The 24,059-nt window shown below is 65.9% G+C and overlaps 4 protein-coding genes across 4 annotated transcripts; 2 read left to right on the top strand and 2 right to left on the bottom strand.

Moving 5' to 3' along the window:
• Positions 1-7,509: 7,509 nt before the first annotated feature.
• Positions 7,510-7,680, bottom strand: EMIHUDRAFT_49755 (hypothetical protein; the record flags this gene model as incomplete). The annotated part of the gene is made up of 1 exon (XM_005779681.1): positions 7,510-7,680. A coding segment is annotated over one exon (171 nt), but the record flags the coding sequence as incomplete, so codon positions are not given.
• Positions 7,681-12,435: 4,755 nt separating this feature from the next.
• EMIHUDRAFT_236041 (hypothetical protein) lies at positions 12,436-13,091 on the bottom strand (the record flags this gene model as incomplete). The annotated part of the gene is made up of 3 exons (XM_005779680.1): positions 12,436-12,475; positions 12,781-12,883; positions 13,007-13,091. The coding sequence occupies 3 exons, from the start codon at positions 13,089-13,091 to the stop codon at positions 12,436-12,438; spliced, it is 228 nt and encodes a 75-aa protein (XP_005779737.1).
• A 2,042-nt stretch (positions 13,092-15,133) lies between these two features.
• On the top strand, positions 15,134-18,690 carry EMIHUDRAFT_236039 (hypothetical protein; the record flags this gene model as incomplete). The annotated part of the gene is made up of 3 exons (XM_005779679.1): positions 15,134-15,586; positions 15,768-15,869; positions 18,406-18,690. The coding sequence occupies 3 exons, from the start codon at positions 15,134-15,136 to the stop codon at positions 18,688-18,690; spliced, it is 840 nt and encodes a 279-aa protein (XP_005779736.1).
• Positions 18,691-20,065: 1,375 nt separating this feature from the next.
• EMIHUDRAFT_114743 (hypothetical protein) lies at positions 20,066-21,904 on the top strand (the record flags this gene model as incomplete). Its single annotated transcript, XM_005779678.1, has 1 exon — positions 20,066-21,904. The coding sequence occupies one exon, from the start codon at positions 20,066-20,068 to the stop codon at positions 21,902-21,904; it is 1,839 nt and encodes a 612-aa protein (XP_005779735.1).
• Positions 21,905-24,059: the final 2,155 nt, after the last annotated feature.

Below are 24,059 nucleotides of genomic sequence, written 5' to 3'. Positions count from 1 at the left end.
GGTGGTCGGTGGTTTCATCGGACGAGGACGATCCTGGGGGCTGCGGACGTCTCCTGCCGATTCTCCGCACGGCTGTTGGTCGCGGGTTGCGCGGGTCGCTCGTGGGGCGGCGTGGGGTCCGTCCTCCCGCGGGCTCTGAAGCGAGGCGATTTTCGCCCTCCCGCGTCGACGTTTTGAGGGCCTTCCCGAGGGCTTCAGGCGGTGCGGGTTTGATGGGGCGGCAGCGCGGGGCGGCCTCCACCGTTTTCGCCAAATGGCCGTTTTTCGCGCGCGGCCGGCGTCGCCCCGGGAAAGTCGTGTCGCTGCGCTCCACGACTTTCTCCCGGGCTCCGCCGGGGTGTGGTTGCCGCGCGGGTGGCAACCCGTCTCTCTCCCTCCTTTCTGCGCGCGCAGCGCGCGATTTTTTCGGCTGGAGGGCCGTTTTAAACGATTTCTGAGCCCTTCTTCGAGCCGTGGCGGGGGGCGTCTAACCCTAGCTTAACCCTAACCCTTACCTTCCCTCCGCTTCCGCCTCGGCCCGTAACCCTAACCTAACCCTGACCTAACCCTGACCTAACCCTAACGACACCCTCTCCAACCCTAACGGTGCCAGGGAGCGACGGACCTGCGCGGAGAGAGATGGCCCTGCGCGCCGGAGGCGATCGCGTGGCAACAAACGTGGCGTCGGCGAGAGGTGGAGGTGATGGCGGGAGAGATCGCCGAGCGTCACGGCGGCAATCTGTCGGCCGATGCGATGCCGCCGCCTCGCCGTTGCTCCTTGGCGCTCCTTGGCGCAGCGAGCGCTGGAGCGAAGACCTGGGGAGTCTAGCGTCAGAGCGGCGCGACTGCGCCATCGAGGTGGCAGCTGGAACGAGCGGCGCGAGAGACGGCAGACGCTATCCACTCCAGGTAGATGCGAAGAACCTAGTAGCGACAGCACGAAGCGTGAGCCCGTGGGAGCGAGGGGAAGGAGCGTTGGTGCACTGTTCTCGAATATTGGCGAGCGAGGCAGGGCGAGAATGGGGAAGCGAGAATGGGGAAGCGATCCAGACGTGACAGAGGCGAAGGCGGCGGCGAAGGCGGCGGCGAGTGCAAGAGAGCGAGTCCGAGTCGCACGCACACGGAGATGCAACAGCTACGCAGTGGTGCGAACGGTGTGGAGGCGTTGCGTGGGTGCACGCTGCACGCTCCTGCACGATCGTGTGTACTTGTTACGTGAAAACCCGCTGGGACCCGATCGTGTGCGAAGGGCGGCCCGCCGAAGAAGAATTTTGGTAAGAGCAGCCTTCCGGGAGAAGAAAATTATCGCGCGGAAAAAGCGAGAATCGACGCGAGATCCGTTGATGGGATGAAGAAAAAGAAAAGAAACTCGCGCTGCCGCGAAGAGGCCTGTGCTCTCGCTCGTTCGCCGAGAGAGAGAGAGAATTCTTGATACGAAACTCTCTCTCTCTCTCTCTCTCTCTCTCGTTCGCCCTCATTCTGACGGTCAGAACCGGCTCTCGTGTGCCTGACGCACAGGCCCGCCTGAGGCTGCACTCGTGCGGCGGAGATGCATTGCGGCGCGTCAAGCCGCGGCGGCGGCCGCCGCCGATACCACGACCATGGAGTATGATAGGTGTGGCGTGGCGGTGGCGGTGGCGGCCGTTAGGGGGTGATTTGGAGACGGTGTGGCGACGGTGGCGTCTTCGGAAGGTCGTCTCCAACCTCACGGCGGCAAAAAGAAGCGCAGATGAAGCGGCCGCCGACCACACAGGGTTGTGCGAATAGGCGCTTCGCGAGGGCGTCGAGATGGCAAAAAATCGAGTTCACGCGTCTGAGGTGTGAAGAGACGCCGTTCACAGTCTGAGGTGTGAACAGGGCACACCGCATCACCGTTTTTCGCAGTGTGTGCTGCGCGTGTGCTTCTCCCCGTGCTCGCGTCTTCAGCGTGGCGCTCAGCGTCGCTTAAGCCGGGGAGATTTGGTAAAATTGTGGTTCGCGGTTGACGGTGTGAAGAGACTCCGTTCACACCTTTTGCTATGAATAGGGCTCGAGGCGCCGATTCGTCAGACGCCGTGCAAGGGGCATGTCGCACGTGTGCTGCGCTACACACGTTCGGCGCCGGTAGCACGGCGCGGAGCGCCCTTGGCGCGGCGAGAAGGCGATTGACGGCGTTCACGGTGTTGAGGTGTGAAGAGGTGCCGTTCACACTTTGTGCTATGAACAGGGCTTGGCTCGCCGACTCGTGAGACGGCCTTCGCGGTGCATGGGCAGCGCGTGCTCCTCTGCACGCGCCGCGCTCTCTTTGCGGCGCGCAGCGCCCCTAGAGCGGCTTGACGGCGAAAAAATGACTTAGCGGTTTCGAGGTGTGAAAAGACGGTTCTCACACTTTTCGACTCGGATAGGGCTCGAGGCGCCGTTTTATCAGACGCCGTGCAAGTGGCGTGTCGCACGTGTGCTGCGCTGCACGCTCGGCGCCGTTTGCACGGCGCGCAGCGCCCTTGGGGCGGTGAGAAGGCGCCGGACGGTGTTCACGGCTCGAGGTGTGAAGAGGCGCCGTTCACACTCTTTGCTATGAATAGGGCTCGGCTCGCCGACTCGTGAGACGGCCTTCGCCGTGCGTGTGCAGTGTGTGCTCCTCTGTACGTGCCGCGATCTCCACGTGGCGCGCAGCGCCGCTAGAGCGGCTTGACGGCGAAAAGACTTAGCGGTTTCGAGGTGTGAAATGACGGTTCTCACACTTTTCGACTCGGATAGGGCTCGAGGCGCCGTTTCAGCAGACGCCGTGCAAGGGGCGTGTCGCACGTGTGCTGCGCTGCACGATCGGCGCCGTTAGCACGGCGCGGAGCGCCCTTGGGGCGGTGAGAAGGCGCCGGACGGTGTTCACGGCTCGAGGTGTGAAGAGGCGCCGTTCACACTCTTTGCTATGAATAGGGCTCGGCTCGCCGACTCGTGAGACGGCCTTTACCGTGCGTGTGCAGCGCGTGCTCCTCTGCACGCGCCGCACTCTCTTTGCGGCGCGCAGCGCCGCTAGAGCGGCTTGACGGCGAAAAAATGACTTAGCGGTTTCGAGGTGTGAAATGACGGTTCTCACACTTTTCGACTCGGATAGGGCTCGAGGCGCCGTTTTATCAGACGCCGTGCGATTGGCGTGTCGCACTTGTGCTGCGCTGCACGCTCGGCGCCGTTAGCACGGCGCGCAGCGCCCTTGGGGCGGTGAGAAGGCGCGGGACGGTGTTCACGGCTCGAGGTGTGAAGAGGCGCCGTTCACACTCTTTGCTATGAATAGGGCTCGGCTCGCCGACTCGTGAGACGGCCTTCACCGTGCGTGTGCAGCGCGTGCTCCTCTGCACGCGCCGCGCTCTCTTTGCGGCGCGCAGCGCCGCTAGAGCAGTTTGACGGCGAAAAAATGACTTAGCGGTTTCGAGGTGTGAAATGACGGTTCTCACACTTTTCGACTCGGATAGGGCTCGAGGCGCCGTTTTATCAGACGCCGTGCGAGTGGCGTGTCGCGCGTGTGCTGCGCTGCACGATCGGCGCCGTTTGCACGGCGCGCAGCGCCCTTGGGGCGGTGAGAAGGCGCGGGACGGTGTTCACGGCTCGAGGTGTGAAGAGGCGCCGTTCACACTCTTTGCTATGAATAGGGCTCGGCTCGCCGACTCGTGAGACGGCCTTCACCGTGCGTGTGCAGCGCGTGCTCCTCTGCACGCGCCGCGCTCTCTTTGCGGCGCGCAGCGCCGCTAGAGCGGCTTGACGGCGAAAAAATGACTTAGCGGTTTCGAGGTGTGAAATGACGGTTCTCACACTTTTCGACTCGGATAGGGCTTGAGGCGCCGTTTTATCAGACGCCGTGCAAGGGGCGTGTCGCACGTGTGCTGCGCTGCACGCTCGGCGCCGTTTGCACGGCGCGCAGCGCCCTTGGGGCGGTGAGAAGGCGCCGGACGGTGTTCACGGCTCGAGGTGTGAAGAGACGCCGTTCACACTTTTGGCGACGAACAGGGCTCGGCTCGCCGACTCGTGAGACGGCCTTCACGGTGCGCCTGCAGCACGTGCTCCTCTGCCACGCGCCGCGCTCTCAACGCGGCGCGCAGCGCCGTTCAAAAGCGGCTTGACGGCGAAAAAAGACTTAGCTGCTTCAAGGTGTGGAGAGACGATTCTCACACTTTTCGACTCGGATAGGGCTCGAGGCGCCGTTTCAGCAGACGTCGCTTAGGGGGCGTGCTGAGCGTGTGCTGTGCTGCACGCTCGGTGCTGTTGGCACGGCGCCCTTTGCCCTCGGAGCGGTGAGATGGCGCCGGACGGTGTTCACGGTGTCGAGGTGTGAAGAGGCGCCGTTCACACTTTATGCTGTGAACAGGGCTGTGATTGCCGACTCGTGAGACGGCCTTCACGGTGCGTTCGCAGCGTGTGCTCCTCTGCCACGCGCCGCGCTCTCAACGCGGCGCGCAGCGCCGTTCAAAAGCGGCTTGACGGCGAAAAAGGACTTAGCTGCTCCGAGTTGTGAAGAGACGATTCTCACACTTTTCGACTCGGATAGGGCTTGAGACGCCGATTTATCAGACGTCTTGCAAGGGGCGTGTCGCGCGTGCGCACTTGGTTGCACATATGCAGTCTGCACGCAACGGCTCTCGGCCACACACCAAACAAAATCGTCACTCCTGCACCACTCTAGAGACAGAGGGGAGCGAGAGATACTATAGAGAAACCTACCTACCTTCACCAACCGAGTGCGCGCTATAGAGGCCAAGCCCCCCGCGACGCCGCCAAGGCTCCAAGGAGGCGCGAGGCTCATCGGGAGACGAGCGGAGCTGGCCAACCCCCCCCCCCCCCCCTTCCCCCGCCCCCGCCGCCCCCGCCCTTCCCCTAGCGCTGCCCGCCGTCGGCCGGCAGCCCAAAGTGGTTCGCGGTGAACGCGCGCTCGTCTGCCGTCAGCTCGCTCGGAAAGTCGATCTGCAGCGTGACGCGCAGGGCGCCGTATTCGGAGGGGACGCCGTGCCTAATGAACGGACGGATCCGTGAACGAGCCTCGTGGATTGGGGCGCCGTGTTCGGCAGGGGACCAGGGGACGCCACCCCTGCGTCGTGAAGACGCCAACCTCGGGGCGGGAAGACGGTATTGTGGAGTGTGTTCAGAGCACCGCGTGGATGCAAGCGAGGGGGGGGAGACAGCGAATACCGCCGAACACGGTCGAATACAGCGGAGTACGGGGCCCTCTCGCGCGCTGGTTGGGAGACAGGAACACGGCTTCCGCTTCTGGGGGCCCGGTCCTGCTCACGAGATATGGGGAGATACGGGGGGAGATACGGGGAGATGTTCCGCTTCTAGGGGCCCGGTCCTGCTCACGAGATATGGGGAGATACGGGGGGAGATACGGGGAGATGTTCCGCTTCTAGGGACGCCGTGCCGCGGCATGCCTTCGTTGGCAAAGGTGAGCACCATTCCCGGGGTGGAGACCGCGGCGTGCGAGATGAGCACCTCGTGGCCGTCGAGGTGGCGAGATGTGGGAAGATATGGGGAGATGTGGGGAGATGTGGGGAGATAGCACCTCGCCCTCGTGCAGCAGGATGATGGGGAGATCGGGGGAGATAGGGGGAGATGTGGGGAGATATGGGGAGATGAGCACCTCGTGGCCGTCGAGGTGGCGTATGCGCCGCTTGAAGCCGAGCAGCGCCTGCCGCGGCGACACAAGGGCCAATCAGCGCTCTACGACGGGCGACGAGCCGCCGTTGCGGGAGGTGCAGCAGCGGGAGGGGCCGTCCTTTGCAACACTTGCCCTCTGAACGCCGTGCCCGCTCCCGTCGTCTAGCCGTGGAGTCGCGAGCCCCCCCGCCCCCCCCGCCCCCTCCGCCTTGCCCCACCCAAACGGCGCCTTCCGCAGCGAGATGCGCAGATCTCCCCATATCTCCCCATATCTCCCCATATCTCCCCATAGCTCCCCATAGCTCCCCATATCTCCCAAACAGCCTGCCGCAGCGAGATGCGCAGATCCATCTCGAGGTGGCGAGATATGGGGAGATATGGGGAGGTATGGCGCCTGCCGCAGCGAGATGCGCAGATCCATCTCGAGGTCGGCGCCGCGTCGGGTGAAAGCCGCGTGGCCCTCCGATCGGAGCCGCAGGAGGACGTCCCCGGGCACCTACGCTCGGACACTCTCGGGTGATCTCGGGTGATCTCCCCGTCCGACCGCCACTGCACCTAAGCTCGGGTGATCTCGGGTGATCTCGGCCGAGAGGCCCTCCAGAAGAGCCCTCGCCCGATACTCGCTCGATGCGGCGACAGTGTGGCCGCCAGTGGCATCGCGCCATGCACCGCGCTCAGCGCCACCAGACGAGCGTTCTGAGCCGGCGCCTCGCCCGGTGCACCACGATCTCGGGCAGTCTCCCCCCGAGATTGCACCTCGCCCGGCGACTGCTCCGACGAGCGCTCGAACGTGACCGCCGTGTCTTCCTCGGCGCCTAGGTGGCGAGAGATGGGGGAGATGGGGGGAGATAGCGGGAGGCGAGTCGCCGCCGCGTCTCCTTCGGTAAGGATGAGGGTGGGGGCGGCAAGGCGGCAGCGAGGGCGGCGGGGGCGTGGTAGGTGGCGGCGACGGCAGCAAGGATGGGGGTGGGGATGAGCTAAGGGCGGTGTGGCGGCGAGGGCGGCGGTGGAGACGGTGGTGACGAGGCTCGAGGGTGGCGGCGGCGGTGACGGAGGCGGCAATGGCGGCGGGGCGGCGGCGGGGGCGCCTCGCTCGATGACGGCGTGCAGCGTCTTGACCTCCTCGCGGCAGAGCTGCTCGGACGGCACCTGCACCTCCTCGTTGATGAGCATCGGGCCCATCCGCCGCTGCACCACCTTGGTCTCGGCGGGGCAGCTTCGAGAGCAGCTGCTGCAGCGCGGGTGCGCCTCGTGGCCGCGGCAGCCGCGGCAGACGACGCGCCGCCGCACATTTGCGCGGACCGTGCCGCCCTTGTAAAAGTCCTCGAGCGGCGCGCGCACCGTCACCTCCACCGGCGCGCCTGCGGGGCGCAGAACACGCTCTTGGGGCCTGGGTTGTGTCTTTCTGTCAATGTCTTTCTGTCAATGGTTCTGTCAACACGCGTGAGGCCTCACATTCGCCCTCGGAGTCGCCGTCCTGGGGCCCCGTGCTGCCTTCGGACTGCCGTCGCCGTCTCTCCCTTCTCGACTGGCTGTGCGTGTGCGTCTCGGGCCCGGGGCTGTGCTGTTGTGTGAACTCGCCAACGTGAGGGCGGGGAGACGTGTGGGGAAGGGAAGGAAGAGCACCGCGTGAACACAACAGATTGGGAGGCGGGGAAGACGGCCGAAGACGGTCGACTCTAGTGGAATGCGTGGCCCGTCGTGCGCAGGAAGAGGACCAGGAAGTGGGAGACAGGACTCCACCCCGGCCAAGAAGAAGACTCCCAACTCCTGCATTCTGCTAGTTGGGATACAGGAGCGGTGCACTACGCATTCAGCTTCTAGGGGCCAGCAGCCCTTGGGGACGCCCGTCGAGCGGCCGAACATGTCGCGCCCGCCCGCACCCTTCTCCACCGCGCTCATCCCGCCGACGTCGTACAGCGCGCGCCGCTCGCCGTCCGAGAGCACCTCGTACGCCGACGTGAGCTCCTTGAACGCGGCGGTGTCGCCTCCCTTGTCGGGGTGGTGCTTGACGCTCAGCCGGCGGTACGCCTTCTTGATCTCGGCGTCCGTGGCGCTCTCGTCGACGCCGAGCACAGCGTACAGGTCGCGCTGCTGCTGCTGCTGCTGCTGCCGACGCTGCTGCTGCCGCCGCTGCTGCTGCTGCTGCTGCTGCTGCTGCTGCTGCTGACTGCCGCTTTCGCCGTCGAACCAGCCGGCAGAGGTGGCGGCCACCAAAAAAACAGCGGTGGCGGCCAGCGATCTCGCGCTCATGAATGCAGAGGGCGGAGCTGTGGAGGCCAGCGCCGCGGCGCTGCTGAACTACGAGTGGCGGCGCTGCTGAACTTCAGAGCGTCGGAACCAAAGAATTTTACTATCCAAGCCCCTCTCACAGCAGACTGGCTCGGACTGGCACTACAAATGGCACAGCAGGCGACGGCCCCTTACGGGTCGTCAAAGAGGCCGGCGTACTCCTCCGGCCGCTCCTCCCCCTCCCAATCCTCCCCGGGCTCTGGCTCCTCCTCCTTCGCCCGCGCCCTCGCCCCCCGCCGCGGCGAACCAAAGAATTTCAGAAGAAACATGAAAGCTCTCGCACCGGCCGCGAGGTGGCATGAAGGTTGCAGCGAGAAGCGGCGAGAGACTGCGAAAAGAGATAGGAAGAGGCAGACCCCCTAGGGTGGGCGACGGCTAGCGCATCACACCCCTCTCCTTAAAATCCCTGTGTGGTGGCGGCGTGCCGCCCTCCGCCCCCTCCCATCCCTCCCTTGGGTTGTCTGTTTTCTTTCCTTCTTTCTTTTGCACGATTCACACGACAGACAAGGCGCAGACGACGGCTTCCTTAGAAGCCATCGTCCTCGCCACAAGAGCCGGCGTCCGAAATCCCCTCCTCCGACACCCGCCCCACCCCACCCCACCCCGGACCCCTCCCCAAAGCCCCACCCCGTCCCGACCCACCCCGCCCTCCCCGCCGGACCCTCCCCAAAGCCGCAATCGACTCCGCCCCCCATCTGCGCGTGCGCTCGCCACCCGCGCCGCCGTCTCCCCCATGCGCACTTGCGCCAGCAGCCGTCCCGCCTGGCGCCTCGCCCGCCGCCCGCCGCCTCGCCCGGTCCTCACCGACGCCCGCCCGCTCGACCGCCGCCTCCGCTGGCGTCCTGACAGCCGCCCCGCCCGCCACCTGATCCTGGATTGCACTCACCTGGGAATAAAAGAACGGAGTGCCGGCCACGCCCGAGACGAGCTCGGGCGATTTACCTCCGACAGTCGCGTGAACGTGTTAAGGTGGCGTCGCCGAGGCGCCGCAGGGCAACCTTCTTGCGCTCCGCCTCCGACGCCATGTGTGTTACTTTCGTGCCTGTGCTACATGCGGGACGCCCCTCGTCGCACGGTGAGTGGGAGGAGGTGCGAAGCGAGGGCATCAGTGGCGCAGCCGGCGTCCGCGAGACTGGTGCTTGACGCGAGTGTAGCGCCGGGCTTTGAGCGGGTGCATACTCTTGTCGGGCAAGAAGAATAAGAACCTGCCAAGAAAAGGGGCAAGAAGAATAAGAAGGGCGGCGAGGGCGGCGCTGGGCCGTCGCAAGAGCCCGCGGCGCCGGCAGAGGAGGCGGCGGAGGAGGCGGTGGCGGCGACGGAGGAGGCGGAGCTGGCGTCAGCGCTCGAGATCATTTTGTGGTGGTCGTGGTGGTGGTGTGGAAACGGGGCTCGTCGAGCCGCCGCCGTCCGCCTCGCCGTCGTCGCCGCCGCCGCCGTCCGCCTCGCCGTCACCGCCGCCGCCGTCCGCCTCGCCGTCCTCGCCGCCGCCTCCGTCCGCCTCGCCCTCGCCGCCGCCTCACTCCGCCTCGCCGTCGCCGCCGCCTCCGTCCGCGTCGCTCCGTACCGAGGGAGGAGGAGCCGCCGGCCGACTTCATCTGCCCGATCACGACCGAGCTCATGAGTGCCCGGTGATGGCGGCGGACGGGCATTCGTACGAGCGGACGGCGATCGAGCGCTGGCTCGCGACCAAGTCGACGAGCCCGCCCGATGACAGGCGAGGCGCTCATGCAAAGCTTCCTCGCCCCCAACACGCTGCGCCTGATGATCCGGGAGTGGCAGCAGACGCGGGCGTGAACGCTCGCACACACGGTTTGGTGCTCCGTTGCTTTCGCTGCCGTCCTTTTCCCTCCTGGTCGTGCGCCAGATAGTGGTGCTAGCCGTCGCCGATCCGACATCCGTCATCCGTGGTCATGCACTATCTTGGAGCACTTGGCTATTTCTCGATCTATTTGAGGTCTTTGGAATCTTTGTCTTCAGTTGGAAAAAGCTTGTCAGTGAGGATTTTTTGAGGTGCTCAACGATGTTGATCTCTTTCAAGTCTCATAGCGGCGAGGGACCGAAAACGGACCGTCTGCGCGGGCGTGGCGAAGTGGGTCGCGTCCTCCGATTTCCTCATACCTCAACTCAGTGCCACAGTGGAACTCAGCCTCCACATCCTCTACGTATCTCAAATACTCGTTTGCCTCTCTCCATGCGCGCAAAAATACCCAACTGCTTGTGAGCGGCGCCTTGCCCGCACCCCGTGTGTCCCTACGGCTCTACCCGCGTGCGTGCGCGGCCTTTGCGTTCCGCCCTCCGCCCCTCCCCCGCGCTCTGTACAAGCTTCTTCGCCGCGCTCCCTCCCGGCGTTTCGGCCGCGAGCGCGAGGCTGCCGCGCGCGCCTCACAGCCCTCCGAAGAGCCTCGCCAGCAGCAGAAAAGAAAACAGGGCTGGCTGCCCTCCGAAGAGCTTCGCCAGCAGCAGAAAAGAAAACAGGGCTCACAGCCCTCCGAAGAGCTTCGCCAGCAGCGCGTCGGCTTGCCTCAGCAGGCCTCCGTCGGCGGACGCCACGCCGAGGGCGGCGTGCGCATCCTACGTACCATACCTCCAGGGTATCGAATCCAGTGTGGGTTCACCGTTCTGTGGGTGGTGCGGTAGCAACGGTGCGGCGTGCGCATCCTGCGCCATGCATGGACAGGCCGAGGTCAGGGCGGGAGCACGGTGCTGCGCAGAGGACTCAAGAGCACCGCGTGGGTACGAGGGCGGTGCGAGGACAGCGGATGCAGCCGAATGCAGCCGAATGCAGCGGAGTACGTGCGTGCGTGTGCGTGACCTCCCGCGCGCTCGCTGGAAGGCATGCGTACGGAAGCCGAGATATAGCCGAAATGTAGCCGAGATGCAGCCGAGATGTAGCCGAGATATAGCCGAGATGCAGCCGAGATGTAGCCGAGATGTAGCCGAGATGTAGCCGAAATGTAGCCGAGATGCAGCCGAGATGTAGCCGAGATGTAGCCGAAATGTAGCCGAGAGGCAGCCGAGATGTAGCCGAGATGTAGCCGAGATGTAGCCGAGATGCAGCCGAGATGTAGCCGAGATGCAGCCGAGATGTAGCCGCGATGCGTGCACGGAGCCCGCGTCTAGGGGGCGGGACCTGGATCGACTCGCTGAGCGAGCGGTCGGAGGAGAGGCCTAGCTGCTGCCTATGGGGAGATCTGGGGAGATCTGGGGAGATCTGGGGAGATCTGGTCGGAGGAGACGCCGAAGCGGCTGCCGGATCAGCGCGACCTTTCCTGGCAGCGGCGCCGACGCGAGCGCGGCGGGCAAGCCCCACGCCACCTCGGGAGGCTTCTCGGGCGGCGGCGGCGGCGGCTGCGGCGGCTGCGGCGGCTGCGGCGGCGGCGGCGGCTGCCGTTTTGGGGGCGGCAGCTGGGAGGGCGGCGGCTGCGGCGGCTGCGGCGGCTGCGGCGGCTGCGGCGGCTGCGGCGGCGATGCGGTCGCGTAGTGCTCGTCGAAGAGAGAGCGGGTGGCCTACGTGTGTCCCATACCCCAGGGTGTCGAATCCGGTGTGGGTTCAGTCCCGTGGGTGGTGTGGTAGCAAAGGTGCGGCGAGGGCGATCCTACGCGCTGGATATACGCCGCCGTCGGGGCGGGAAGGCGGGATGGTGGAGAACATTCAGAGCACCGCGTGAGCACGAGGGAGGCGAATCCAGCGAATACGGCGGAGTGCAGCTGAGCAGAGCCGAACGCGTGTCCGCTCGGAGCGCTGGTTGGAGTGCAAGAACTCTTCTTCGGCTTCTAGCGGCGTGCGTAAGGGGCCGTTGCCTGCTGTGCCTTTTGTGGTGCTAGTTCGTGCCAGTCTGCTGTGAGAGGGGCTTTGTACTCGTAGAATTCTAGCGGCGTGCGGCCCTCGCGGGCCTCGCGGCGGCGCCCTCCTCGTCCGAGTCCAGGTCGAGGTCCAGATCTCGGAGGTCGAGATCGAGATCTCCCTCGAGATCGAGATCTCCACCGAGGTCGAGGGGGGGCAGCCGCAGCTGCAAGTCCAGCGGGTCGCACTCGGCGTCGGCGTCGGCGGCCGCCAGCGGCGCCCCGCCCGCGGCCTTTCCCCAGCCCGCGTCCCACGCTCGGCCTCCCAATGCTGCCACCTGCGCCACCGCGGCCCCCGCGGCCGCCTGCGCGGTACCGGGACCGGCACCGCCGCCCGCCGCATCCGCCCAACTCGCGCCGCCGGCGCCGCGGCCGTTCCCCGCCGCCATCCGCGCCGCACTACTCCCTGGCCCTCCTCCTAGTCCTGCGCCTCCTAGTCCCGCCCCCCCTCCGCCTCCGCCTCCGCCTCCGCCTCCGCCTCCCCCTCCGCCGCCCCCTCCTCCGCCGCCTCCTCCGCCGCCTCTGCTGCCCACCGCCTGCGGCGGCCGAATCCCGACCGCGCCGCCGCTGCCGTTCCGCCATGCCATCGGCGGCGCGTCGGCGTCTCGCGCCTGCCCAATCGCGCCCAGACTGCCCGAGATCGCGCCCTTGCTGCCCGCGGAGGGGGAGCTGCCCGCCGCCGCCGCCGCCCGCTCGAGAGCGTCAAACGCCTCGTCTGGGGAAGCCTTTGCGCTCCAGGCCGCTACGGTGTCGGGGCTGCGTCCGCTGAGCGGGGAGGCCTTGCTGCGGTCGTGAGCAAACGAGCAGCGCGGGAAGGGGCAGGCGCCGGTGGCGGCGAAGTGCTTACACGTCGGGCGCATGTCGGTGTACAGCCGAAGCTCCTTCTCCCCGTGCGCAAAGGCGCATCGGACGCCGTAGGGGCAGGAGCCGGCCGCGAAGTGCTTGCACAGCGTGGTCTTGTAGCGCGGGTCCTCGACTGACGAGGGCGGCGGCGCCCCGCCGCCGGCGGCGAGCGCAGCAGAAGGCCCTTCCTTTGGCTCGCCGCACCGGTTGCAGTTGTACTTGTACGCGAAGTTGTGCTGGTCGCACACAGGGCACGTCCAGTCCCCGCTCCTCGTCTCATCCCCACCCGCCTCGCCCTTTGTCCCCTCTGACGCCGTGGCCGTCGCCGACCACGGCTGTAGACTACGGCACGTCTTCTTATCATGACCTGTTTGACCACAGCGAAGGCAAAAATAGACGTTACATCCGCGCGCGAGGCAGACGGCCATACCCGCCTTGTTCTTGCGGCCGCAGCGGCAGATCCAATCTCTGCTTACGTCCTGGGCGATCAGCGCCCCGCTGACGCCGGGACGCATATGTGTGTTGGGAGTCGCAACCAGAGAGGGAATAGCAGCCGCCGTGGCACTTGCAGAGTGTGACAACTTCTCACAAACTAAAAGAATTCAACCAACCATACACACACACACACACACCCCTTGGGTTGTGTGTTTTCTTTCTTTACACACCTCACAGCACACAGGAGTGTCTTGTGTTGCTGTGTGCTGCACGCCCTGCGAGCGGGGCGGGGTGCGCACTGTCCCTCTGTGTTCGTGCGTCGCCCATCTCTCCTGGAGATGTCTGCTCTATTTATTTATTTATACACAGGTTCGACACAGGTACGACACAGCACCAAAAGAGGCACAGTCGCGGGGGCGCCTACACGAAGTTTTACAACAAAACTCCCTCGCACAACACTGGGCACGGGACTGGCGCGCACTGGCACTAACACAGGTACACCACGGGAGCCGCCTAAGCGACTCCCGCGAGGACGGCGAGGCACTTAGCTCCGTGCACTCGACCGCCCTCGCCGCTGGCAAGCTCATTCACAATCTGCTCTGCGATTGCCGTGTTAAGAACGACTGAGATGCGCTGCTTCTGTAAGCCCCACCCAGCTCTTGGTGGTCCAAGTCACCTCATCGAGGTACTGGGCCCGCGTCAGCTTGTTCTGCAGCACGTTCGCCGCCCCCCAGAGGATCTCGCCGACCCCCTTCCCAAACCCACCGAACGACTCGAACAGCAGCAGCCGCACGGCGACGTCCTTGTCCTCCCTGGCGTAGCGATACTCGCTGCCATAGGACGGTATGCGGCGATCGCCGCCCACTACCCTGCCCCCCCTAGTATGCCATCGACCAGTCCCCTGCCCCCTCTCGCCCTTGCTCCTTCCTCTCTCCCTCCATTCCCTCGCCCCCATACCCCTCACACTCCACTCCATCCCCCTCCCCCTCCCCCTCGCCTCCCTCTCCCTCCGCGCGGTAGGGCCCATGCCCCTCGACCATGTTCCGGTAGAATGATTCGGTGTTGCCGAAGGCGACAAAAGCGCCCTTCCGACCATGCTCCCCGCCGCTGGTGAGGGGGCAGACAACCTTGACATCGCCTGAAAAGCGCTTGCCGCCCCTGCCAATGTTACGCGTCCACGTCGGGTTGTTTGTTGTAACTCTGACCGAGGTGGCCTTTCGGCTCCATTCGCACAGCGGTGCCCCACGCGGCGCGTAGGGCGAGGATGAGGCGCTGAAGTGTACACACTTCTGTCTGGTGTTGTGGCTCTGCGAGCCAGTGAAACAAGGACCTCGATGCACGATGATGTCACACCGCGAAGAAAAAGAATCTTGAAAAGGAAATCAAGCCTCTCTCACAGGCCACATCCTCCCCGTCGATATCCACCTCGAGAACCTCGAGAACCCCCCCCCAGCACGCCTACGCGTCCTCTCGCTGCCTACTCGCTGCCTCGGGGGAGGAGGGGAAGAAGTCGAGCGGGCGCCACTGCGCTCGCCGTCCCGAGGCCCCTCCCCGAAAGGCAAGTATTAGACCCACGAAACCGAGACCCCTCCCCACCGCCCCGATCCCCCCACCCCCTTGCTCCCCTCCCCCCCTCGGGAGGGCCGAACTGAGGCGCCCGTGCGTGGGGACCCCACAATTCCCTTCCCCCCTCGGAGGGCCGGACTGAGGCGTCGAGGGCCCCGCTCTTTCCTTCGCATAGCGGCCACTCTTCGGATCGCTGGTCGAGCGACCCGGGGGATGCCCCGCGCGCCTGACCCAGGCGCGAAAACGAATCTGCGAGGCGTGGCCGCACATGCGGCCCGATGGGGAGGAACGGGGCGAGCCCCCTCCAACCCACCCGCGCTCGGTCTCGGGTTTGACGCATGGGGTCACTCCCGCGAAACTCGTGAACTAGCCGGGGCAGTCGGAGAAGGGGCAACTCCGTGCACTGACGGTCGGCCGTCAGAAAACACGCCTCCGTGGCTCGGGTTACACCAATCCTCGCTACCCAACGCGGCCAAAGGATATCCACCTCGAGAACCTCGAGAACCTACGCGTAATTTTTTTGTGGCATCCCAGAGTGAAGAAGCGTGTGCACGGAATGCCTGCACCGTCGCCTGCTCCTTCGCACCGCTGCGGCAACGGCGACCGATCAAAGCACGGTCTACCCCTGTCGTCCCACCCCAAGTGCAGCAGGAGCTCACACAGAAGGTTAATGCAACGGTGGCGTGCGCTGCTGCAGGACGTCGCTTCCTACCTCGCGGTTCGCTGCCTCGAGCTGCTCGCTCGGGCGGTGCCGCTGGCCGCTGTCCTTCCCGCCGGCCGGGCTTGCGGCTGGCTAGTGGCCCGTGCTGGCGGGTGGCGCACCGGCGTGGTGCGGTCCAACGTGCGCAGCCTCTGCAGCAGTGGGGAGGAGGCCGCGGCGCTCGGGCGGCGCTCGCTGCTACACCTCGGCCAGGCGATTCTACTCACGCTGCAGCCGCCGTCGCGAGACGAGACGCTCCGCCGCGCGCTGCGGTGCGACCCGCAGTGCGGCGCCGCGCTGGCGGAGCTGGTCGAGGACCCTAGAAGCTGAAGCTGTTCATGCATTCCAACTAGCGCCCGAGAGGACGCGTATGCAGCCGTACTCGACCGCCCTCCGCCATGCTCACCGTCTTCGCACCCCTCGTATCCACGCGGTGCTCTGAATGCTCGGCACGAGACCGTACGCCCACCCCGACGCACTCATGGCGTAGGTCGAGGACGCGCGCGCGGGCGGCGTGGTTGTCTGCTCGGCGCACATCGGCGTGTGGGAACTGCTGCCGCGGCTGCTGGCGGCGCAGCTGCCGCAGTGCGCCGTCGAGCAGGGGCGGCTGGTGTACAGGTGAGACCGCCGAGAGACCGCCGAGAGACCGCCGAGCTCTCTCTCTCTCTCTCTCTCTCTCTCTCTCTCTCTCTCTCTCTCTCTCTCTCTCTCTCTCTCTCTCTCTCTCTCTCTCTCACCTTCCCTCTTGAGACAGCCGAGAGACCGCCGAGAGACGGCCGAGAGACGGCCGAGAGTACTGCCCTGCCCGCACCCACTGCCCTGCCCTGCCCTGCGATGCCGTTCCCTACCTGCCCTGCCGTGAAACCCACACTGCCCTGCCCTGCCCTGCGATGCCGTTCCCTACCTGCCCTGCCGTGAAACCCACACTGCCCTGCCCTGCCCTGCCCACACTGCCGTGCTGTGAAGAGCCGGGGTCCCGCACCTGCCCGGGGGCCCGAATCCCGTCTACAAGTCTGGCGTAAGCACAGGCCGCTGCACAGCCGGCTCCTCGACCGCTGGCTGCGGGCGCGGCGACGCGGCGCCGGCCTGGCGCTCGCGCCGACGCACAGTACCCTACCATCCCGGTACCCAAACCCAGTCTGAAAAGAAGTAGGGCTGGCGCTGCTCGCGGATCACGGCTGCCTTGCCCAGACTCGCTGCAGCGGAACCTTCTCGGAACCGTCTCGGGACCGGCCCGGAAGCCTCCTCCAGGCTGCCTCGCCTCGCTGCGGCGGGCGGTGGCGCGCGGGGGCCTCGTCGGCTTGCTGCCAGACCAGAGACCGAGCCGGCCACTGCCCAGCCCGCCCCGTGCCAGGACATGTCCAGCGTCTGTCCTGGACATGTCCGAGACATGCCCCCATTAGGCCACCCGCCGCCCGCGCGTCTTTCCTCGGCCGCCCCGCCCTCTTCTCGACCGGTCTCTCGCCTCGCCGAGAGATCGCCGAGAGATCGCCGAGAGATCGCCGAGGCAGAGCCGAGAGATCGCCGAGGCAGAGCCGAGAGATCGCCGAGGCAGAGCCGAGGCAGAGCCGAGAGATCGCCGAGGCAGAGCCGAGGCAGAGCCGAGGCAGAGCCGAGGCAGAGCCGAGAGATCGCCGAGGCAGAGCCGAGAGATCGCCGAGGCAGAGCCGAGAGATCGCTGAGGCAGAGCCGAGGCAGAGCCGAGGCAGAGCCGAGGCAGAGCCGAGGCAGAGCCGAGGCAGAGCCGAGGCAGAGCCGAGAGATCGCCGAGGCAGAGCCGAGGCAGAGCCGAGGCAGAGCCGAGGCAGAGCCGAGGCAGAGCCGAGGCAGAGCCGAGGCAGAGCCGAGGCAGAGCCGAGGCAGAGCCGAGAGATCGCCGAGGCAGAGCCGAGGTGCGGCGGAGGCTCAGCCCTGAGGCTCAGCTCAGCTCGTCCGGCGAGAACTGATTCCATCGCATGATTGAAGACACACGGATACACCTTTTGTGGGCAGCCTGCCCCTCCCCCCCGAGTGTGTGAGTGGAGAGGCTACACCTCCCCTTGTCACCGTCAGGCATCGCCCGCTTGCACGCGGCGACCGGGGCGCCGGTGCCCAGAAGCGGAAGACGTCTTCTCGTACTCCAACCAGCGCTCGAGAGGACACACCTCCCCATATCTCCCCCATATCTCCCCCATATCTCCCCCATATCTCCCCCATATCTCCCCCATATCTCCCCCACATCTCCCCCATATCTAGCACTCGAGAGGACACGCATTCCGCCGTATTCGGTCGTATTCCGCGGTATTCCCTGCGTTCGTACCCCTCGTATGCAGCACGCCGGCGCCGGTTTGGGTTGTGCAGCGGCCTGTTCACAGCTAGAGGTGTGAAGAGACGCTGTTCACAGGCGCCGGTGTGGTTCGCTGCGCTGCTGCTCGTCGATCAGGGCGAGGCCGAGGGCAGTGGAGGGGCGGCGGGAGGCGGCGGCGAGGCTGACGGCGGCGGCGAGGCGGGCTTCGTGCTGCGACTCGTACTGGAGCGGAGCCCTAGAAGCAGACTACGCGGTTGCGTGTTCCGACTAGCGCTCGAGAGGACACGTGTTCAGCTGCATGCGGCCGTCTCCCGCGGGGGTCACTGTGTGCGCAGCCCTCGTGTGCTCACGCGGTGCTCTGAGTACCCTCGGCGTCTTGCATGGCGTAGTCCTGCCCTTACCTCGGCGTCTTCATGGCGTAGTCCTGCCCTTACCTCGGCGTCTTGCATGGCGTAGTCCTGCCCTTACCTCGGCGTCTTGCATGGCGTAGTCCTGCCCTTACCTCGGCGTCTTCATGGCGTAGTCCTGCCCTTAGTCCTGCCCTTACCTCGGCGTCTTCATGGCGTAGTCCTGCCCTTACCTCGGCGTCTTCATGGCGTAGTCCTGCCCTTACCTCGGCGTCTTCATGGCGTAGTCCTGCCCTTACCTCGGCGTCTTCATGGCGTAGTCCTGCCCTTACCTCGGCGTCTTCATGGCGTAGTCCTGCCCTTACCTCGGCGTCTTCATGGCGTAGTCCTGCCCTTACCTCGGTGTCTTCATGGCGTAGTCCTGCCCTTACCTCGGCGTCTTCATGGCGTAGTCCTGCCCTTACCTCGGCGTCTTGATGGCGCACATGACGTAGGAGCGGCTCGCCGCGAGGCGATCTGGAGATGCAATCTCCGAGCGCGATGCGCGCTCGCGAGCCCTCCCCGCCGACGGGCAAGACGGCGCGGGAGAGGCGGAGGCGACGGTTGCGTCCGACGAGGGCCAGGGCGGCGGCGGGGGCGCGGAGGACCGCCTGACGCGGCGGTTGGTTGGCGCGTACGCCGACGCACTCACTCGCGCCGTCCGGGCGGCGCCGGCGCAGTACTTTTGGTGGCACCGCCGCTGGCGCGGGGAGGACGAGGAGCACGGGGCCGGTGTGTGAAGAATGAGGTGGGTGAAAATTGTATTCGTCTGTTTGCGCGGGCCAACTCTGCGCGCCCTGCTACAGTAGACCGGGTCGACAGCGTCCAGGGTAGGCTCCGCCCCACCTCGCTGTGATTCGGACTGAGCGACGGCAGGACCCTTTGAAATCATGAATGGCGGCGTTTGGTGAGGCCCCCACGGCCGGGGGCGGTAAGTGGGTGATAGGAGGGCCATAAATGACCATCGCACCGGCCATCGGACCCCTCCACCCCCCCAAACACAGTCCAAACCGGCCCCGGCGGCCGGCGGGACGCACGCCGGCGCAGCACCATCAAGCTGCTGTACGGCCCCGGCATTGCCTCTCCTGCCTTAGCTCTCAGTCAATATATTGTGCACATGATCTGTCTCTACAATATACACACTGACACTGTACCTCCCAGAGCTCGTCCCGGTCCGCCACGGCCATCCTCGTCCTCCGCGGCGCCGGCTCCGGCCTCTCCGCCGCACTGTGATGAGCGTCGGCAGGACCCTTTGAAATCATGAATGGCGGCGTCTGGAGAGGCCCCCATGGCCGGGGGCGGTAAGTGGGTGATAGGAGGGTGATAAACGACCATCACACTGGCCACCGGACCCCTCCACCCCCCCAAACACAGTCCAAACCGGCCCCGGCGGCCGGCGTGCAGGAGGCCGCCGGGGCGCACCAAACGGCCCGTCACGACCGCCACGCGGGCCACCACGGCCCGTCCCGGTGGCACGGGTGCCACCACGCACCCGCTCGACGCCCCCGGCCCGCCAGCTCCCGCTCCATGAGACTTCACCTCCGCCAGCGAGCCGCAGCGCGCCCCCCTTTCGCGCACTGCGGCCGCACGCCCGAGAATGGCGACGACGGTGGCACCGGCGGCAGCGACGGCGGGGCCGATGCTGTCTGGCAGTCGAGAGGCGGTTCGAACCGGCGCTTGCGCCTCGGCGGCCGGTCGATTGGGGAGGATGTCGATGGATCGAGCTCTTCGATGCTGGCGCCGTCGTCGGGCGAGGTGGAGGGCGGTGCAGCCGACGATGACGCAGTGGCGCCGCTGCCGGTTGCCGTCGAGGATGATGCAGCAGATGACGACGCAGCGGCACCATTGCCGTTGCCTGGCTGGGCGTAGGTTTTGTTTGTTTGATTGATGACAAGCTCCTCATTGAGAAGAGCATCCGCATGCGCAGCTCGGACGCGGTCCAAGGCGGTTGCTAAGTCACTGCTCCGCTCCGTGCGCGCCTGACGTCCAGACGAAAGAGTGCAGTGTCGCAAACGTTCGAACGTTCTCGTGTCGTCAGGGAGTTTTGTTGTAAAATTCTCGCCTAAGTAATTTAAAACTTCGCAACGTTCGTCTGGACGCACGTCGGGCAAGCCCATGACCAGGCGGGCTGCTGCTCGGAATCTTGGCGCTCGCTCTCGCGCTCTTCATAACGGCGTTGCCCCCTTCTGGGCCGTCTTGTTCTTGCTGCTCGGAGCATGCTGCGGCGAGCTGCTGAACGAGTGGATGTGGCCGCCGCGCTTCGGTGCGGCCTCGGAGGTGCGGGCGAAGCGAGTCAGGGCCACGGCCCGAGCTTGCCGCTTCCTTTGGCGCGACTACGACCCGCGCTTCCTCTTCTGGGAGGTCGTCGATCTGGGCCGCAAGCTCTTCCTCGCTTCGCTGGTGCTCTTCATCCAGACAGACACCGGGTCGAGCAAGCTCCTCCGCCTCTTCGTCGCCTCTGTCGTCTCGGCCCTCTACCTCGCCGCCCTCGCCCTCGCCCGGCCCTTCGAGCGTGACGACGACCTCTACCTCGCGTGCACCGCCAACCTGTTGCTCGCCTACTGCTTCATCTCCGGCATGGTGATTCAGCTGTGCGAGAGCGCCGCCTACGAGGACATGTGCAAGGCCCTCGTCGGCTTCGAGAGTGCGCGCGGAGCGAGTGAGTTTGTCATCGCGCTCACAGCCGCAATGCTCGCCGCATCACTGCTCGTCGTCCTCTTCAAGACTGTCAGCGCCGTCCGCGCACCCACCATCCGCCTCGCCTCCTCCGGCCGACCCCCAGTCCTCGAGCTGTCCCCCGAGTGCCACTTCCACGGCTTCATCTCGCACGCCTGGGGAACCGGCCAGGACCAGACGCACACCGTCGTGCGGCAGCTCCAGCTTCTTCTCCCCGGCGTCCGGATTTGGCTCGACGTCGACAATCTCGAGGACGTGGGCAGGCTCGAGGAGTCGGTGGCCGACGCGATGACCTTTCTCGTCTTCCTCAGCGCGGGATACTTCAAGAGCTTCAACTGTCGCCGCGAGCTGTACGCGGCGCTCGGCTCGAACCGGCCTTTCATCCCGATCCAGGAGGCTGACGTCGACAAGGGCGGCGCTTCGATCGAGGCGCTGAAGGCAGAGTGCCGCGAGCACTGCATCGAGACCGCTCCTGCTGCCTACCCCTCCTACAGCGGGCCAGACGAGATGCTCGCACGCGTGTTTGAGGAGGCGGAGCCAATCGTGTGGGTGCGGGTGAACGCCTTTCAGCTCGAGTCGCTCAAGGCCATCGCGCTGCGCATGCTGCTGCACTCTTCTTACTACGCGAGCCGCCCGGCCGAGCTTGCTGCAGGAGTGATGGTCCCTCGCCAACCGGGGCCCTGTGCCTTCAGCGGCCCCGTCACCATCCTCGTGTGCCGCAGCAACACGGGCGCGGACGGCATAGCAAGGGAGCTCAAGACGGCGGCTGGGGAGGCGCACGGCTCTGCTGCTGCCGATACTGATGCGATCGTGATGATCCGCGATGCGGAGGAGGCGCTCGAGGGAGCCGACGCGGCCCCGCTCTCCGGCCACGTGGTGTTCCTGCTCTACCTGAACGATAAGACCTTTCTGGACGCCGGCGGCGCCGTCGCGCGCCTCGTGCAAGCGGCGATGGACCGGCGCATTGCCATCGCCCCGATCCACGAGCAGGAGCCTGCGAGGGGCGGCGTTCCATTCCGCAACTTTTTCCAGCAGACGCCGCAGGTGCTGCAGCAGCCGCCGTACAAGCTCTACGACACGGTGGCGGTGTCACTCTACCCGTCGGTGGAGCACCGCAGGGTGAGCTTACGGCTCGTGCTGCGCAGCATGGGCGCGGTGCCGTGCGACGCGGGGCCGCTCTGGCGGCGTTGGCAGCTCCTTCGCCGCCGCATGGCGGTGGCGCGCCTCGTGCAGCGGAGCCCCGCCGAGCCGCGCCAGGAGCCGTTAGTGCAGCCGTAGGACATGTGCATGCGACCACGCACGACTGGCATCGCTAAAAATCTTCCTACACCGAGAAGAAAAAAGAAATGGTAGAAGCACAGTGACAGTCACGTAAAGTCAACAAAAACTGAAGCGTAAAATCTCAAAATCTTCTAATAAAGAACACAGAACCCAAGGGAGGGATGGGAGGACGGCACGCCGCCACCACACAGGGATCTTAAGGAGAGGGGTGTGGTGGTGCTAGCCGTCAAAGATGTCGTAAAAGTCGCAAAGTCTCAGAGACCTCGAGATTGGAATGAAACCTCGCCTCCCTGCCTGACCACCGAGTCCCCTCTCATATTCGATGCTGCTTGTCTGCCTCCTCACTCTTGCCGAGCACGACGTTTCGTGCCGTGCTGCGATCGTCGCTGAGTGCTCTGGTGCCACGTGCCTCCGCGGGAAGAGGCGTGAGGACCTCTGTTCTGGTGAGGACCTCTGCGTGTTGGACCTCTGCTGTGAGGACCTCTCTCATTCTCTGACTCGCTGGAGTACGCCTCGGCGCGTGATAAATGACCCCTGTGCCGCTGCGCTACAAGATGTATCTCGGGCTTCTGCTTTCCACCATCTCGCTGCCTGCGTCTCGCGCTGCCTCCCTCCAGCCCGGGCGGGGAGCGTGCCGCTGGCGATCAGAGGAACAGACAGTACTCGCTCTCTTTTATGTCCCACCATGCAGAGCGCATCTCTCTCTCTGTTGTGCGAGGCGTGAACCGCGCCATTCGCTCTCACCTGGCAAAGTTGGCAACCCTGTCTGCACGTCTCGCGCGCGCGTGAACAGGGCTCCAGGCCCCAAATGACGTGTGAGTGTTAGATTTGTTTGGTATTGCTAAAAATCTCTGAGGCAGCTGCGATCCCGCCGAGTGGGGACGGGGGTCGGGGGCACTCCGCGCCATGCCTCTGGAAGGCACCGAGAGGTACCAAATGGCGCAATGGTCAAATCAAGGTTTTGTAACGCGATCTGTGCCACAGTGAATGGCCCTAACCCTTTCAACAAAAGTAGCTAGCCAGACGCCCCTCGCCCGCGGCCCGGGGATGGGTGATCGAAATCGTGAATCATGAAATTAGTAATTATACCTGAAATAGCAGAGAGAGAGAGATGAGTGAGCCTCGTGACAAAACACCTCGCTCAGTTCCTACCGCGTCATGACTCCCTTATTCTATTGATCACACTTGAGCTGCTGGGGCGCTGGGGCGGGCACAGACAGAGATAGGCCGGCGTGGCGTGGTGGCAGCGAACACCCCGCCGCCCGCCCGCCTTCCTCCGCGCCCTTCTGACCCCACCCAGCGGGCTTCCGCCCTCCCGCGTTTCAGGCCCCGCTGCTCGAATCTGTGGCGGGCGGCGCCGGCTGAATCCCGAGCAGTGCCCGCGCGCGCGCCAGCTCCGCGCGCAGCTCCTAAGGTAAGGGAAAGGTCAGGTACACTGCGTGCGTGCGTGCGTGCGTGCGTGCGTGCGTGCGTGCGTGTGTAAGGGAGGGGTCGGGGGGCAGCCTGCTCCGCGCGCTCCGCCTGCGGGCTGAGCGCCCGCTCGCCGGCCGCTCGCCCCTTTTGCTGCCCCCCGCCCCCGGCGGGTGCTGCGGGCCCGGCGGCGCCCCAAGGCCGGCGGGTCGGGGAGCCCTGTGTGAGCTCTGCCATGTTGGCGACCCGACCCGCCGCCGCAGCGATCGCGGCCGGGTTGAGCTCTGCCATGGATCGAGACTGCCGGCTCGCGGCGCTCTCCGCCCCCCCGCCCCCCCCCAGCATGGCGCGCACGCCTAGTGGGTAATCTCGGGTGATCTCGGGTGATCTCGGGAGTCTCGGGCAGTCTCGAGCAATCTCGGGCAATCTCGTGTAATCTCGGGTAGTCGTTGGTAGTCTCGGGTGTCTCACGCCTGTCCGCAGCCCATTCGCCAGCCGCGTGCGCGGGCGCGCGTGCGTGCAGCAGTGCTGCAGCAGCAGGACCAGGCAGGCGGCGGTGGCGAGGAGGGCGCCGCCGGCGATGCCGCCGAGCACGGCGGCGCCCGAGCCGCCGGTCAGCCCGAGCGTTTCGACGAGAGAGGGCGGCATCGAGGGCGGTGGCGAGGGCGCGTCGGGCGGCGCCGACGGCGGCGGCGACGGCGGCGGATTGGGCGGCGGAGGGGGCGGCGGCGGGCCGGGCGCG

This window comes from Emiliania huxleyi (genome assembly GCF_000372725.1).
Source record: "Emiliania huxleyi CCMP1516 unplaced genomic scaffold EMIHUscaffold_229, whole genome shotgun sequence".
NCBI lineage: Eukaryota > Haptophyta > Isochrysidales > Noelaerhabdaceae > Emiliania > Emiliania huxleyi.
This window is presented reverse-complemented; position numbering and strand designations above follow the sequence as displayed.